We start from the raw sequence: 17,292 nt of genomic DNA on the forward strand, positions 1-17,292 counted from the left end.
TGTTTTCGGACCACCGATGAGTAAATTTATATTTGCGCGTCTGGCTCGGATGGTGTGCTCGGAGGACACAGGGGTTTATACTGGTTCGGGCGGAACGTCCCTACGTCCAGTTCACTGCTGCTCGTGTGTACCGGCACTTGGTTTGCAGTAGGGGTTACAAACAGGCGAGAGAGGGAGAGGATCCCAGGTCTCTTGTGGAAGGAGTGAACGGATGCTGAGAGCTCGTTTGTCGCTCAGCCGTGTGCTCGTGTCGTGCCCTTGTGTTCCCATCTCCCAGCGTAGGGCGCCCTGCTTTCCCTTTTATAGGCGAAGGGAAAGCGCGGGTTATAGAGGAGGAAAATGAGAAGAACGAGAGAGAGAAGAAGGCTTCCAGGGTTGCTGGGTCCTTCTCTCCTTCATGCGAGTCCCGCTGATCCTGTAGATGTCACAGGGACAGCTCCACGTCGTGGCCTTGTTCGTCACTGGCGCCATGCGCAGACGTCATCTACCGGTCATGGCGTTCCACTCCGTCCCGACGGACGTCGTGGTGAACTGATGCGCCTGTCAGCGTCCGTACAAGGATTAGGCATAACAGCACCGACACGTCCGACACTGTTCTTGATGTGAATCTCCAGGTATGGTCCGTCATGGCCACGGGTTACATCGAGGCGTGCCAGCCTCTTCCCTGTCGTCAAAGTTTTGACCCAGGCCCATACGCTTGGACCTGGAGTTTGGCGACGGTATGGGTCCCTGTCGGACGAGACGGAGCCCGCGACCTTAGGCGAGACGGAGTCTGCACCTAAGGGGTCGGGCGAGACGGAGCCCGTGGCCTTGAGGTCGGGCGAGACGGAGCCCGCGGCCTTGGAGTCGAGCGAGATCTTTTAATACGTCTCGAACCATCTAGGGAAGTCAGCGTGGATGCTAACTTTCTTGCTTTGGATATCCCTAATATCGATACCCAACACCACTCTCACGTGGAAATGCAATGGCCATTCAGCCCAAACAGAGCACGTGTCTCCGGTGCTAGGAGAAGCTCGGTGACATATATCTTACTATTTATTCCTGCATAACACACAAATTTTGAGCAAAAACCAAAGTCTAACAACACAAGATCTCCATGCCTCCAAGAAGAATGACACAGCTAATTTAAGTGATCGGATTTTAGGACCTCGCTAAATTTCTTTCCGAGCATTAGCCTGTTGTCCTCCCTCCCATAGTTGGAAATAGGGGGTGTTTGATATCCTCGACTAAACTTTAGTCCTTGTCACATTGATGTTGACACTAATTTGAAGTATTAAATATAGACTAATTATAAAACTAATTACACAGATGGAGACTAATTTACGAGAAGAATCTATTAATCCTAATTAGTCCATGATTTGACAATGTGGTGCTACAGTCATCATTTGCTAATGATGGATTAATTAGGCTTAATGGATTCGCCTCGTAAATTAGTCTCCATCTGTACAATTAGTTTTATAATTAACTCATGTTTAATTCTTCTAATTAGTATCTGAATGTCCGATGTGATAGGATCCATGGTCCGCTAGATCTAGGCCATAAAATGAGAAGTTTTATCCAATGCTATCATTTGTCTCTATCAGGAGAAAAAATAGTGTACCGGCACGAGACCAACAAACAGAAACAGATCAGCATGCATGAGTACATGTGTGACTGAAACCGAGTGGCATTTTCCTATGGCCTCTATACTAGTACTGGACATGCATATCCAACGGGCATTCAGTCTGTTCGTTGATTGATTTCTAGCTTGATAAGCCCGATTAACACTGGTTTATTATGAGAGAAAAACATTGTTGGCTGATACTGAAACCAACAAGCGACCATACCGATTGCCTCACCTGACGTCACCGCCACCGACACAACACACCCAGACGAGACGAGGCCATCGCAATGAGCTCCCCTGACCTCCCCACCCCGCGGAACTGCGGAAGCATTCCGTGGAGCACCGGTCGGACTCGGACCACAAGCAATTAACCTGCCGTGTCCATCTGCTGCATACTGCCCTCTCGCCGCGAGCACGAAGCCACGAACGATCAGTCGGGAATGTTTGTTTGTTCATCTCCGGTGAAGCTAACCCACTTCGAACAGGCAACCTGCCAAGGATTCAACCAACCCCAACAAGGACCGTAGAGTGTCAGTTGGTTCGACAGAGTCAACCTGCAAAGAGAGCATCGAGGATTCGACAGGGTGTCGGTGACGGATCGGGCAGGTCCGGCGTGCCGCTGCAGTGCCGCCGGCCAGAAGAGAAAGCGCGTGGCTTCGGCGGCCCCACGGTGGCGACTGGCGACAAGGCGACGACGCTGCTTCGTCGCGTCCGGACGCGCGCCCGTGACCCAGACCCAACAGCCGAACAGCGGCAGCGCCGCCCGCGCCTGGCGCCTGCCTGCCGCCTGCGGCCTGCCTCCTCGTCCATGGTGGCACCACCGTCCCTTCCCTGGGCGCCCTCTGCCATCTCGTGCAAATCTATCCCTCGCCGGCTCGGTCGCGTGGCGTCGCGTCAAGCCGACGTCTGGCAATAAACCAACGACGCTGTCACGTGGCTCCCACTCGTTGAGAGCTAACCAGTACTAGGCCGGGTTTAGTTGGCGAATTTTTTTTGGAAATGGTACCGTAGCATTTTCGTTGTTATTTGACAATTAATGTCCAATCATAGTCTAATTAGGCTTAAAAGATTCGTCTCGTGAATTTCATCTAAACTGTGTAATTAGTTTTATTTTTTATTTATATTTAATGCTTCATGCATGCGTCCAAAGATTTGATGTGACGGAGAATCTTGAAAAAATTTGCAAAATTTTGGGAACTAAACACTACCCTAGTAGTAGTGCCTGCTAGCTGTCGCTTTGCTTAGGGTATGTTTGGAACAAAGGAATTCAAGACACTGGAATAGGAAAAAACACAGGAATAAGGTAGAATGAAAAACAAAAAACTACAGGATTTCAAAACATAGGATTAGAAAGTTTAGACTATTTGGAACGCAGGAATTCGTAACATAGGAATCATAAGATTTAGACAAATATGAGTACTGACTATAACTCGTTTTTTTCCTCCTCTTCTCACACGCAGCGGCGAATCTAAGATAAATTGTCGCCGGGGTCGACACATACTCATGACCAAACTTACAATAATCTGAAGCGGGCATAATATAGACATAAATACTAATACCAATGATATATTGCAGAAACTAAGCATTCATAGAGATAAAACTAGCAATGACGTCATCTGAGAAAATAAACTCTTTACAATAACAATAGTGGTTACCTCTTATAACTTCACTCTATGGGTAGTCATCCATATTCTACGAACTATATATGATCATCATTTGGAATAGCATAAAAAATTCTTGTTCCACAGAGCTATTGACATAATCATTCATAAATCCGTCCCCAATACGATTCCACCATGGACTACCAAGCTCAGAAATAGTATCCAATTGAGCAAATACTGCACCAGCTCACACGTTGTCAATGTAAATATGAAGCCGAAGACTAAGATCTTTTAGCTCATTTGAATTAAAATTAGCAGGATAATGCATAAGCAGTCACACTTATATGATTAAAAAAAGCTAATTTCTTTGCCTGGCATCTTGCTGAAGTGAGCCAATGGGGAGTAGATGGAAGACAGCGTAACTTTTGAGCGGTGACACTGAGTCCGTGAGTCGGCAGGATGCAGCGACGCCGATGCGCCAGGTTGTGAGGCGCGAGTACGAGTGCGACGCTGGATGCCGATGCGAGTGTGCGACGCTGGGTCGCTCGTCGCTGGCACGTACCAACCGCTAGAAGCTGAAAGGGCGTCGTGCCATCTTTGCGAGTATGCCAGAGATAAGGAGAGAAACCGATCAACAAGGCAACGGCAACGGAGAGTTTGTCTGTTGTCGTTTGAGCTTATGAAACTTCTGGGCTGTTGACTGTTGTTTGTGACTAGTGTCCTTGAGTCCAGATCCACGTAGTGGGCTGCTTGCAGGCTTCAAAACTCTATCGTGACTTCTGAGTTGGACTATGTGCTGCTCATCTACCGGGGTCAGTTCCTAATTTTGCCGGGGTCAAGCACGGCCAGGTAAGATACGTTTAGGGCTCGTTCGTTTGCCCTTGATTCCACCGGGAATCATTCCAGGTGACGAAAGATAGTTCAAATTAACACAACATTCCTGGTTGGAATGGTTCCAGAGATGCATTCCCTGCCAAACGAACGGCCCCTTAGGGGGATTCTCACGAGGTTATCGGGGTCTGCCGACCCCGACGATATGAGGCAGATTCGCCCCTGCTCACACGCGCTGCCTCGGGCTTCCGCAAAGGAAAACAAAACAATGCCTCAGGTTTGAGCGAATCCTTTGTTCCAAACGTTCAAATCAGTTTCCTTTCCTCCATTTCTAATTCCTTCAATTTTTCTGTGAGATTCCTTCAATCCAAACGATCCTTAACGATGGTGCTGTAGCATGCTGTGATTGAGGATGTTTGTTTCAAATTATTCTATCCACAGCTTAAAGCAAGTATAATAATAGACCGTAGCTGGCTAATGCTAAGGTGAAAAAGAGAAGAGAGGAGAGAGAAGAAAAACCGACTGTAAGCTTACAGTCGGCTTAGGCATAAGAATCAATAACCTTTGTGAGAGAGACAAGTAGACCATGTGTATTAATAATGAAAGAGTAACTAATATATAGGTGGGTTAAGAGAAAGCTGCAAGAAATCACTTAGTTCCATTGAGCACTCGCATGTTATCTGAATGACGCCTCTCTTGAATTTATCAGCCTAGTTTATCACCCCATGAGGTAGTATTTTTTCTTTTTTAAAAAGCATGAGCCGATTTATCAACCAAAAAACCGTCACCCGAATTCTCTTCTGTCATTTTTTGTTCATTTAATCTGCAGCCAACTTTAATTTGGTGCTGCACCTGCACTCACCGCTGTTGTGTGTTGGTGGATCGTGGCGCGGGTCACGAAGCACTCACGCACCTTCGGTTGGCCTGTGTCCTTTTGCTAATGGCGGTTGCCCAGATTTCGGGCCGATCACCAGCCAAAACGGTGCCGTGAAACGTCGGTCAATGGGCTCCATCTTCAAAAAAATCAAATTCCTAAAACATGTGCAAATCAAATTATCTTAATTTTAACTAATTTATAGGAAAGTGTGATGATACAAAATGAGAATATTATACAAATATATTATATGGTATATTTAATGATATTAATTTGATGTCATAAATTTTGACATGTTTTTCCTAGAAATTCGATCAAAGTTTAAAAATTTTGACTTAACACAACTCTAGTAATATTTTTATTCAAGGACAGAGAGAGTATGCACTAGCTCCAGATTACTTATATGCTGCATTTTTTATGGCCCATTTAGATACACATAGTTAATTACTAACGGGGCTAAAACTTAGCTCAAATTAGCTCTAGTTGTCTAGCTAGTTGACTAACTGCTAGTTAACCATTTGGCTAAAAAATTAGTTTATCTATTAGCTCTTCTATTTAGGTACACTAGAGCTAATTTTAACTAACCTTTAGCTAGCTAGCAATTAGCTCTCGTAACATTTGGCTAAAAATCAGTTCACCTATACTAGTGTTATTAAAAGCAAACATCGTCAAGACAAGCGTCTCGCTCATGTCCTGCGTTGAGGTCGGTTTGAGAACGAAACAGGAATCATATGTTCGAGCCCTCCCTCCCTCTCGGTCGTGCTCGATTCGCCCTCCATCCAACCTCGTTGGCTCGTCGGCATTTTTACCCACCAAAGTACAGAGAGAAAAAGGTGTTGGGTCCGTTTTGTTCCCTATCTAGCATTAATTCAAGTTTTTATTTCCACCAAAAGTATCTACTAAGTATGCTACCTTCAGACTTTATATCTACGCACAGCGCCGAGTACACTACAGTGTCAACATGCACACATTTCAGGGCCAATACGTGATTGTGACGTTTTTATAGTTTTTGTACCAGCAATACTCAGGCCTTATTTAAATCCAAGGCGTAAAGTTTTGGGTGCTACATCGAATATTACATGGGATATTATATGGGGTGTTCGAATACTAATAAAAAAACAAATTACAGAATCCATCGGTAAACCACGAGACGAATTTATTAAGCCTAATTAATCCGTCATTAGCACATGTGTGTACTGTTGTACTTTATTATCAAATTATGGACTAATTAGACTTAAAAGATTCGTCTCGTAAATTAATCGAAAACTATGCAATTAGTTATTTTTTAAGTCTATATTTAATACTTCATACATATATCAAACATTCAACGAGACATGATGTAAAGTTTTTAAGTCGAAACTAAGGGTCTGTTTAGTTCCAAAAATTTTCACCACAAAGTGTCACATCGAATCTTGCGGCACATACATGGAGTACTAAATACAGACGAAAAAAAAACTAATTGCACAGTTAGGTGAGAAATCGTGAGACGAAACTTTCAAACCTAATTAGTCCATAATTAGATATTAATCACCAAATACAAACGGAGGTGCTACAGTAACCAAACAGTAGCCAAATCCAACAAAATTTGGGAACTAAACGCGCCTACCTGACTGAGTACAGTCCTCACCCATGTCGCGGACGCGAACCACATCAGCTCGGCGGCAGGTCATGCAGATCGCAGAGGAGAGGCCTTTCAGACTGTCAGCACGGCCTAGTGCTTACTAGTTCAGTCACCACTCACTAATCTGCAGTTGCTGTTCTTGGGGCAGAGCTAAAGAAAATTGGAGCTTGTCCATGAAATTTTATTTTTTATTGAGATGCTAAAATATTGTGAGAGAAAATACTATTTCACGACTGAAGAGTAGTGCTGAATAAGCTGAAGCGAACAGAGGACCTTCAAAACCAGTTAAGGCGACTACAGGACATTGTGTTCTGCTATGCTATTTATGACAGTAAAGATAAGGCTAGATGGGATTGGGAGAAGTCTATGAAAGAATCGAAACCATGCTTAGAGAGGGGTGAATAGACGTATCTAAAAATTTCTGCGTAATCTCAAAGTCAAATGTCAGTGACTGTCGGAAGTCCCGACAGTTTGGGCCGGAACTTCTAGCACCCGGAAGTTCCGACGAGAATTGCACTACAAGCGCTAAAACGAACTTTGAGCGAAAGATATCTTACAACCCTACTCCCTAGCGGTAAGGTGAAGTATTGGGGTTGCTTATTTGACGTCGGAAGGTCACCACTTCATAGATCGAGCACAAATCACAACAACAACAAGCATGCGGGACACAAAAATTTATCCCGAGGTTCGACAACCCCACAAAGGAGTTCCTACATTCTCGTTGTTGAGGTGACCACAAAGGTTAGAGTCTCTTCCACCTCCTTGCCTCTCTCAAAGTAGCCACAAAGATTACTTCAACTTTCCACTAAGAAAACAAGGGTAATACAAACTTTCGAAGGCTCTTCCATAAGATGAAAGCTCTTGGGCGACGCCTAGCCGGCTAGGGTTTCTTCAAGTGCTCAAGCTTGCCAAAGTGATTCTCTCACTCAATCCACTCTCCTTTCACTCAAAACCCTACGGGAATCGAAGATTGGAGCAAAGGAGGAGGAGAGGGGTGCCTTGAATGCTTGAGAGCTATTTTTGACGAAGGTTGGTGAGTAATAAATGAGTGGTCTATGGTTAGAGGAGAGGATAGAGCTATTTATACTCATTGATAAATCCAACCGTTCAGATCTGAGTCGGAAGTTCCGACACAGATCGCCGGAACTTCCGACCCTTCTACAAAACACGGTCTAAGGCGAGTCAAAGATGTTCAACACAGGCAGAGCCAAAACTCCCGGTGGAATGCCGGAACTTCCGACAGTTGGGACTTCTGACTTTTGTCGGGACTCCGATGCACAACTGAGCCAGGGAGCTAAGTCCCAGGGCATCGGAACTTCCGGCGAGAGCCGGGACTTCCGGCACCTGGAACTCCTGACTCCCATCGAGACTTTCGATGGACGAAGGTGCGCAGGCGGACTGGCGGCTAAGTCAGCAAGCACCGGGACTTTCGACTGCCGGAACTCCTGGCTCACGCGCGGGACTTCCAGCTACCAAAAGTCCATAAACTATATCTAAGTATTCGTGAGGTGATTTTGTGTCTCTCTTTAGATTTTATTTTTATGCTTGAGCACTCTATCTTTCTCAGACCACCTAAACTTATATCCCTCTTTATAGTATGACATACCTAAACCCAAAACAGAATAAAAATGCTTTGAAGAGCGCTTTGGGTTCGTCCGCCTTTTGCACTTAAAGAATTGAGGGATACCATTTCATCTTAAATCAACTCTTTGAAACTTTCAAGGGACTAAAGCTGCAGTATATCTCATTAAGATCTCATTAGTCTCTAATTTAGATATCATCAATACACTAAAACCCACATAGGGAGCAAATGCACTTTCAGTCTGTCAACATACAAACACTTGTGTAGAAATGAGTATGGTCCCAGTTTCAAGAAAATCTGGAAGGCTAAGATCCCTCTTAAGATTAAAATCTTTATGTGGCTTGTACTTTAGGATGTCATTTTGACTAAAGACAATTTGTGCAAAAGGAAATGGAAGGGCAATTAGTCCTGTGCTTTCTGTCTAGAAAATGAAAATGGAAACCACCTATTTTTTTGGTTGTCCTACTGCTAAGTACATTTGGAGCTTGTTGGCTTATGCCCTGGGTACTAATTGTAGACCTAGAAATATCGACCAATATTGGGTATGGATTGATAATGTGCTATCCCATGGGCCCTAGATGCATGCAGTTGGTTTAACTGTAATCTGTTGGACGATGTGGCATATTAGGAACACTGTTTGTTTTGAAAACAAAAATGTAAAATCTCCTACTGAGATTATTTGTATGATTTGCTCGTTTCTTACATATTGGGCAGGTTTGCTGAAGGGAGACTTAGGACAACAGGTCGTCCAGGGTGCTGAAGTAGCTGAAGATGATGGCGTTATACTTCCACAAGTAGGAGATGCAATCACAGGATCAAGATGAGAGGCAGCTGAAAGCTCTAGTTTAGTTTTGGTGAATTGATAAAACCCTAAGTGCTAACCTTGTTTATCAAAGTGATCATGAGATAGGTAGTACATTCCAAGTGGTGAAGCAAATGGTGAAGATCATGATGATGGTGTGTACATGATGATCAAGTGCTTAGACTTGAAAAAGAAGAAGGAGAAAAACAAAAAGCACAAGGCAAAGGTGAAACTTAATAGGAGTTTTTTGGTTTGGTGATCGGGACACTTAGCGAGTGTGATCATATTTAGGATAGATGGTCATACTATTAAGAGGGGAGCTCTTATCAGACAACTTGATCATCTAGTGCCACTAGGTGTTGGAAAACTTACATATGCATTTTAGGCCTAGTGCACATTCGGTGAGAAAGTGATTAACCTTTGAAAATGATTCTAAAAATGCTAACACACCGCACGTGATGGTGAAACACTTGAAGTGTTAGCACATTTACAAAGGTGGTGAAAAAGGTGAAGAAAAGGTGGCGTTGCGGGGCTTGGGGTGCTGCCATGGGGGCACCACAATGCCCTGTCTGGTGCACCGCCACCCCTGTGGCAGTGACCGGCAGAGGAGGCCGAGAGTGGGGGTGCACTGGTGGGGCACCGCCACCCTATCCGGTGGCATCGCCACCCCTAGGGCGGTGCCCACCTGGACCCGACAGAGAAGAGGAAGAGTGAGGTGGCCACCGGAGCGACCGGTGTGCACCGCCGTGTGTAGGGTGGTGCACCGCCGTAAAAATCCAGAGAACGGGGGAAAACAGGGAGGTCACCGTCGCGGGCACCGCCACCCTGAGGGCGGTGCACCACCACTTTTCTCCAGAGACTTGGTCTCTCGGGCAGATTGGCCGGGTGGTCACCGCCACCCTAGGGGCGGTGCCCCGACGGCTAGTTTTGAGCCGTTGGAAAGTGACCGTTCGGAGGGGCACAACCATGTCCGGTGCCAGGCACCGCCGTGTCCGGTGCCCTCGTAGAAAGCTGCTCCAAACGGGTAACGACTCTATTTGCTTGTGGGCTTATAAATAGAGCTAGTGGCCGGCCTTGGCCACTCTCTTGACACTTCTAACAGCTGCATATACCCTTTGAGAGCTAAACACACCACTCCACTCACTTGCACACTTGATTTCATCATCTTGAGTGAGATTGGAGGGCCTCTAGTGCATTGCTTAGTGTTCTAGCATCTTGTGGCACTGGTTGGGCGATTTAGGCTGATGGAGTTCTTGTTACTCTTGGTGTTTGTCGACACCTAGACGGTCCGATGATTGGTGGATCGTTGAGCGGCTATTGGTAATTGTTGCCGGCTTCGATTGTCGACATTGTGAGGGGTTCTTGTGCCTTCTCCGTGGAAGATCACGAAAGACAACTCTAGTGGATTTTGCATGGCTTGTGTGATCCTTATCTTGTGTTGGTTGTACGGCACCTATTGAGAGTTTAGCGTGTGATGCCAATTAGCGCGTGAACCTCCAAGTGAGTGAATCACCACAACGAGGACTAGCTTGTCGGCAAGTAAGTGAACCTCGGTAAAAAATTATTGTGTCATTATTTGATTCCGAGGTGATTGGTCTTCATTGGTATTTATTTTTGTGATTGATTGGCTCATTTGGTGATTGGCTCATTCCTCTATACGGCGGTATAATATTTCATCCTTCCCGCGCATTTATATTTTTTAGTGTAGCTTGGCCCTTTAGTATAGCTAGTTTTGAGGACAAGCAAGAGTCGTGTAAGATGGTTAGTGAGGTTTTTAGTTAGTCTTTGAGAGCTCACTAATTTAGTATAGTGACATAGCCTTTGAGTGCTTATAGACAATAGCAATTAGAATTGTAGTAGGTGGCTTGTATTCTTAGTAGGATAGCGTAATATTCGATTCGTCTCATATTTGTCCAACCACTTTATGTAGTGTTATAGAAATTTTTATGGACTATTCACCCCCTCTAACCATCCGTACCTTCCAGCAGCTTATCCCTGTGTCGTCGGTTGAATCATGTAGTACACTGTGTCGCAGCTATTATGCTGTTGTGGATGTAATTTTGGGGGTCCGGAACTTTTCATCCTGTTCGCTTGTTGGTTTCAGCTAGCCCAAACCAGCCAGCCAACAGTGTTTTTCTCTCACAATAAACCAGCACCAGCCAGTCCAAACCAGCCCAGAAACCGATTAACGAACAGGCCGTTTGTTTGCCGTGTAGTGCGTCTTTTAAACTTGGTTGCTTGCAGGAGTAGCGGCGGTAGTTAAGGTTGCGAAGTTTTTGCGATGGGTGGTTATGTGATGCGAACACTAAACTGTGGCTCTCTGTAATTTCGTTGCCTTGTAAATGAAATTCGGTTTTTATCGTCGTGGAAAAAAAAAACAAAAAGAAGAAAAGGCCAACACACTGATTATCAATCCGTAAGCTAAATGTAAATTGCAGGCCGAACGTATTTCATCGCTCACCCGTCAATCTTGCCTGGCTCGTCCAATTTGGACGTCTAAGAACAAAAAAAAAAAAAAGAAAAAGAAAAAATGCTGTCTTGGTTGGCTGCTTACCAGGAGGCTGGCAACCAAACAGATTGCTCATGTCTGCTGCAACCTTCAATAAATCGATCAACAATACTTTTAGTCGTGACTAGCCACACTGGTTTGATCCCACAGCCGTTGTTGGCCACAAAAACAGTAGTATATCCGTCGAACAGCAGCCTATAACCTTCACCATGGCTTGATCCCACAGCTCCTTTTAACTGACGGTACTCTGAACTGTCACAGAATGCCAGGTTTGCCACCAGCATCCTCACTGATAACCAGTCAAAGAGCCTGTTGATAAGCCGGCTGCTGCTGATTTCCTGCGAGAGGAAAACACTGTTGGAGTCTGTGACTACGCCCACGCCGCGGCCCGATCCGAGTCCAAGGGAGGCGAGGCGATGGACGCGCGCCCGCGACGGCGGAGGCCGCGCACGGCGGAGGAGGCGGCGGCGACGCTGCGGAAGGCGTGGTGCCGGCTGCGGCTGTCCGCGCGCGACCCGGCGCGCGTGCCGCCCTGGGACGCCGTCGTGCTCACGGCCGCCAGCCCCCAGCAGGCCGCGCTCTACAACCGCCAGCTCGAGCGCGCCCGCGCTCTCGGCCGCTTCCCGGCCTCCACCGCGGCCATCGCCGTCCCGGACCCCGACGGCGCCCGCATCGGCTCCGGCGCCGCCACGCTCCACGCCGTCGCCGCCCTTGCCCGCCACCTCGCCGCCCAGGTTCCGACCCACCTACCCTCTGCCCTACCTACTATCGCTACCTTGCTTTACTCTACTCGACCCGTTGTTCTGATGGCCTATTGGGATGTCGGGATTCTCTTCGCAGGCTTCCAAGGAAGAGATCGGCGAATTCCTTTCGGAAGAAGCAAATGGTGGTTCGGGGGATGAGGCCGCGATCGCCGCGGCAGCGGGCGTCATGGCGAAGAAGCACGTGCTCTTGCTTCACGCCGGGGGCGACAGCAAGAGGGTTCCCTGGGCGAACCCCATGGGGAAGGCGTTTCTCCCTCTGCCTTACTTGGCCGGAGACAATCCCGATGGACCTGTTCCGCTTCTGTTCGATCACATTCTTGCCATCTCCTCCAGTGCAAGGCAAGCTTTCAACAACCAAGGTTGTAGCTCAGACAAAATTGACAGACCAGCGCACATTTGTTTCCATTTCTAATTGCCCATAGATGACCAGGTGGGATCTTCATAATGACCGGGGATGTTCTCCCGTGCTTTGATGCCTCCAACCTACATCTTCCTGAAGACGCCGCTTGTATTGTGACGGTGCCCACCACTCTGGATGTGGCTGCTAATCATGGAGTGGTTGTAGCATCAAAGGACGGTGGGGTTGATAAGGAGACCTATTCACTATGTTTGGTTGATGATCTCCTGCAGAAGCCGACAGTGAGCGAGCTTGTAGAGGGCCATGCCATCCTAGATGATGGGAGAGCACTGCTTGACACAGGAATAATAGCAGCAAGGGGTAAAGCGTGGCAGGACCTTGTTACCCTTGCACTTTCATCTAGCCATACCGTGATAAAGGAGCTCATGACTAGTAACAAAGAGGCAAGCTACCATTTCCAGCATTTGAGCTATAATTATTATTTTCCTTTCCCATAGTTCCTTAAGATGCTTTTGGATGTTGCCGAACAGGTGAATTCATTTCTTTTGAAACCATGCTCAATAAATTAAGAAAATAGGATTATTCTGCAAAAATATTTACTGTATTTTAGCAGTTAGAACTTAGATCTTTGACACCTTGTTGAAGGAATGATTACCGTGAATGCTCAATTCCTGTCCAGGATGCTCCTGATTGTACATTCTGAATAGCTTTCTAACCCTTAATCCGTAATTTGATACTAACACTATGTTTCAGTTTCTACTTTGCTATGCTAGTAACTAAACAAGTTATGTGATAGAAACTGAATATATATTCTTGATCAGATACAATTGTTCTATGCTTAAGAAATGCTAGTATTCACTCTTTGTTCCATGTTGGAAGTGGATTTACAGAACTCCAGTAATCTATCTTCTAGTAACATACTAACAAATTTAATTTAGACTTGAAATGCATAAGTGTGTTCTAAACTCTACCCCTTAGGCTTCATTGCTTCCTGTTAGGCATATTTCTCTGATTGCGGATGCACCTTTTGACCTTTCGATTTGTGTGATCATGCTTGCCAATATACTGCAGCTCAGCTTATATGAGGATCTTGTGGCGGCATGGGTACCAGCCAAGCATGAATGGTTGCGAAAACGTCCATTGGGGAAGGAACTGATTTCTGCTTTAGGAAAACAAAGGATTTTCAGCTTTTGTTCATGTATGTTCCTACTGATCATTCAGTTATCATTACTTTGAGCTAGTGCATTATCTTGGTTTTCTATCTAGAGGCTATGCCTTTAAGTTCTCATGTATCTGTTGAAATTTCAACTGTTCTCTTCCTGATCGGGTGTAAGAGAGATTATTCCTATCATCTTTCCTGTCAATTGCCCAGTTGAAATGCTAAACTTGGACGATTTTCCTTTTCAGATGACTTCTCATTTTTACATTTTGGCACATCTGTGGAGGTTCTTGATCACCTGGCGGGTTCCTATTCAGGACTTGTAGGTCGAAGGCATATGTGCTCACTACCAGAGACCACTGCTTGTGATATTGCAGCGACAGCTATTATTTTGTCTACCAAGATTTCTTCTGGGGTCTCAATAGGAGAGGATTCATTGGTTTATGATTCAGTACTTTGTGGTAGAATAAGGATTGGCTCGCAATGTATTGTTGTTGCGGTGAATATAAGTGAGTTTCATGGGTACAATCCTCAGATACTCAATGGTAGCACTTGTTTCACATTGCCTGATCGACATTGCCTCTGGGAAGTACCTTTGGTAAGCTCTGCGGGAAGAGTTTTGGTTTACTGTGGTCTTCACGATAATCCAAAAGTTTCTATTAAGAGGGATGGGACGTTCTGTGGCAAGCCATGGATAAATGTCTTGGAAGATCTTAGAATCCAGGATTCGGATTTGTGGGATTCAACTAGCCAGGACAAATGCTTATGGACTGCAAAGCTTTTTCCTGTCATCTCTCTCCCAGAAATGCTTAATGTGGGCATGTGGCTTATGGGATCAGCATGTGACCCAGATGGGAAAATAGCTTCCTTGTGGAGAAAATCACAGAGGATCAGCTTGGAAGAGCTGCATCATGCTATTGATTACAGACAACTTTGCACCGAGTCGAGCAAGCATCAGGCAGATCTTGCAGCTGACATAGCCAAGGCTTGCTTGAACTATGGGTTACTCGGGCGTAATCTGTTTCAACTTTGTGAGGAAATGTTACAAAAGGATACACGTTTAGCAGTCTATGAAGAATTACTTTCATTTTTTCGAAGTCACAGAGATCAGTATCCTGGGCTTCTTCCTCAGAGCAGAGAATATCAGGTCAAGATGGATCTTCTTAGAGCTTCTGGAGATCTTTCCACTGCATGTGTGGTGGAAGAGAAAGTGTGGGCTTCCATAGCAAGCGAAACTGCGTCGGCGATAAAATATGGGTCAAAAGGTGTGTACTAGTCACTACACAACATTTAGTCATTTACAGTAACTAAAGGCCTTGATTTTCAAAACTAACTGCTGTGCTTATAGTGACTTTCCTCAAAATTCCATGGCGCCATGAGCTAATTGTGGTCGTTTTTACCATTTGAGCCATTGATATTGCTATTATATAGTTAATAACACATTTCATTCTTTTAGAGCCATCAAGCAGCAACATGTCTTCAAACCATGGAAATTTGCATCCCAGGAAGGCTGTTGTAGAATTACCAGTCCGTGTGGACTTTGTTGGGGGTTGGAGTGATACTCCTCCGTGGAGCTTGGAGCGTCCAGGTTGTGTTTTAAATATGGCAATAAGCTTGCAAGGAAGCCTTCCAGTTGGCGCTATGATAGAGACAACAGAAGACCACCTTGGAGTAAGAATCAAAGATGATGCTGGTAGAAATGTTTATATTGATAATCTGGCATCTATTTCTTCTCCATTCAAAGAAAGTGATCCATTCCGTCTTGTCAAGTCTGCTCTTATTGTTACTGGAATCCTTGGTCACAAGATATTGTCAAAATCAGGCCTGAACATTAGGACATGGGCTAATGTTCCTCGTGGAAGTGGACTGGGAACTTCTAGCATATTAGCAGCTGCTGTTGTTAAGGGACTGTTTCAAGTAATGGAAGATGACGAAAGCGATGATAATGTTGCTAGAGCTGTGCTAGTGGTGGAGCAAATAATGGGGACAGGTGGTGGGTGGCAAGACCAAATTGGTGGCTTATATCCTGGGATCAAGTGCACCCAGAGTTTTCCAGGACAACCATTACGGTTGCAAGTTGTTCCTTTGTTGACCACTCCTCAATTGATTCAGGAATTAGAAGAACGTCTCCTGGTTGTATTCACCGGCCAAGTAAGTTCATCCTTTCTGCTTGAAACATAAAATTCCTTTTCTGAATCCGTTGCTTGTGACCTTGCACCCACTATATTTAGAAGGAATGAGCTACACACACTATCCATCTTTCTCAAATTTGTATCTAGCATAACGAGGTCATAGGTATTAGGCATTTGTAGTTATCATGTAACAACATCTGGTGACGTTAAAGGCCCAAATGTTGAAAGCGAAAACAACATCTTGGTCCAGTTATACCAGATCACAGTACAGCCAACAGTTTTCATTGATGGCCGTGCTATCCATATGCCATTATATTTGGGCGTGTTTGGTTCCTCTGACTCCTCGTATCCCCTGGCCTGGCTGAGCTGATACAGCATGGGAGGAATCGGCCCATGTGTCATAGCCCTAGATTAAGTAGACTGCATCGGCTCATACAAGTAACCAAACAACATCTTAGTTTTTTTTTTTTTTTTTTTTTTGCATCCACTCATGCAGCATCGCTAAACAGCTTCTTTTATAAAATACGGTTCCACATAGCCTGCATCTCCTCAACCAGGATATACGATGCAACCTCTGTTCGGCAACCAAACACACGCTTGTTGTTTAACGTTTTCCACATTGTTGTTCCTCCCCAAATGAATCTGTACAGGTAAGGCTCGCCCACCAAGTCCTGCAGAAAGTTGTGACTCGGTACCTCCGTCGCGACAACATCTTGATATCCAGCATCAAGAGGCTTGCTGAATTAGCCAAAATCGGGAGAGAAGCCCTGATGAATGGTCAATTGGACGAGCTCGGCGGCATATTGCTGGAGGCCTGGAGGCTGCACCAGGAGCTAGACCCTTTCTGCAGCAACAAGCTTGTGGACGAGCTGTTTGCTTTTGCCGACCCTTACTGCTGCGGTTACAAGCTGGTCGGAGCCGGTGGCGGTGGCTTTGCGTTGCTGCTTGCCAAGAACCCGAGCTGCACCAAAGAACTTAGACGGGCACTTGAAGAGTCTGCCACCTTGGATGTGAAGGTGTACGATTGGAACATCGCCATGCCACGGTGATGAGGTGGTGCCGGGCAGAAGAGCGCGCGTCTTTGTTTTTGTTTCTATTCTGGTTGATAGATGCCTATGCGGGAGCAGCTGGTTCGAAATTGTTAACTAATCCGTGACCATTGTGGTTTTGTCTCTCCAACTCTGTTGAGGTTTACTTTTTTGTTTTCCCACTTTAATATAAGTTGGTGGGTAACCGGAATGTTGATCCTCTTCTATGCAGATTTTCAAACAGGAATTTGAATTCAGCAACTGTAACTTGCTGAAATTGCAATAAAACTCTAGGTTTGGATTTGCCTATACTCCATCCAAAATTAAATCAACTTCTAGATTGTTTTAAGTTAAACTACTTTAAGTCTAACCAAATTTATATAAAAAAATCAATATTCATGACACTATATATTTGTATAGTATCCGTA

General features: G+C 45.4%; 1 protein-coding gene across 3 annotated transcripts; it reads left to right on the forward strand.

Annotated features, from left to right (window-relative positions):
• The first annotated feature begins 11,650 nt into the window (after window positions 1-11,650).
• LOC136535814 (bifunctional fucokinase/fucose pyrophosphorylase) lies at window positions 11,651-17,072 on the forward strand. 3 transcript variants are annotated; one of them, XM_066528220.1, is made up of 7 exons: window positions 11,651-12,157; window positions 12,264-12,546; window positions 12,618-12,988; window positions 13,617-13,743; window positions 13,953-14,969; window positions 15,161-15,855; window positions 16,487-17,072. In XM_066528220.1, exons 1-7 carry the CDS (start codon window positions 11,840-11,842, stop codon window positions 16,883-16,885), a joined length of 3,210 nt encoding a protein of 1,069 aa, XP_066384317.1. In that variant the 5' UTR covers window positions 11,651-11,839; the 3' UTR covers window positions 16,886-17,072. The 3 variants fall into 3 exon arrangements, with proteins under 3 accessions (XP_066384317.1, XP_066384318.1, XP_066384319.1); XM_066528221.1 differs by having other exon boundaries at window positions 12,025-12,157; window positions 12,264-12,526; XM_066528222.1 differs by lacking the exon at window positions 11,651-12,157 and having other exon boundaries at window positions 12,410-12,546; window positions 12,610-12,988.
• The last annotated feature ends 220 nt before the right edge of the window (window positions 17,073-17,292 follow it).

Source organism: Miscanthus floridulus, chromosome 2 (genome assembly GCF_019320115.1).
Source record: "Miscanthus floridulus cultivar M001 chromosome 2, ASM1932011v1, whole genome shotgun sequence".
Lineage (NCBI taxonomy): Eukaryota > Viridiplantae > Streptophyta > Magnoliopsida > Poales > Poaceae > Miscanthus > Miscanthus floridulus.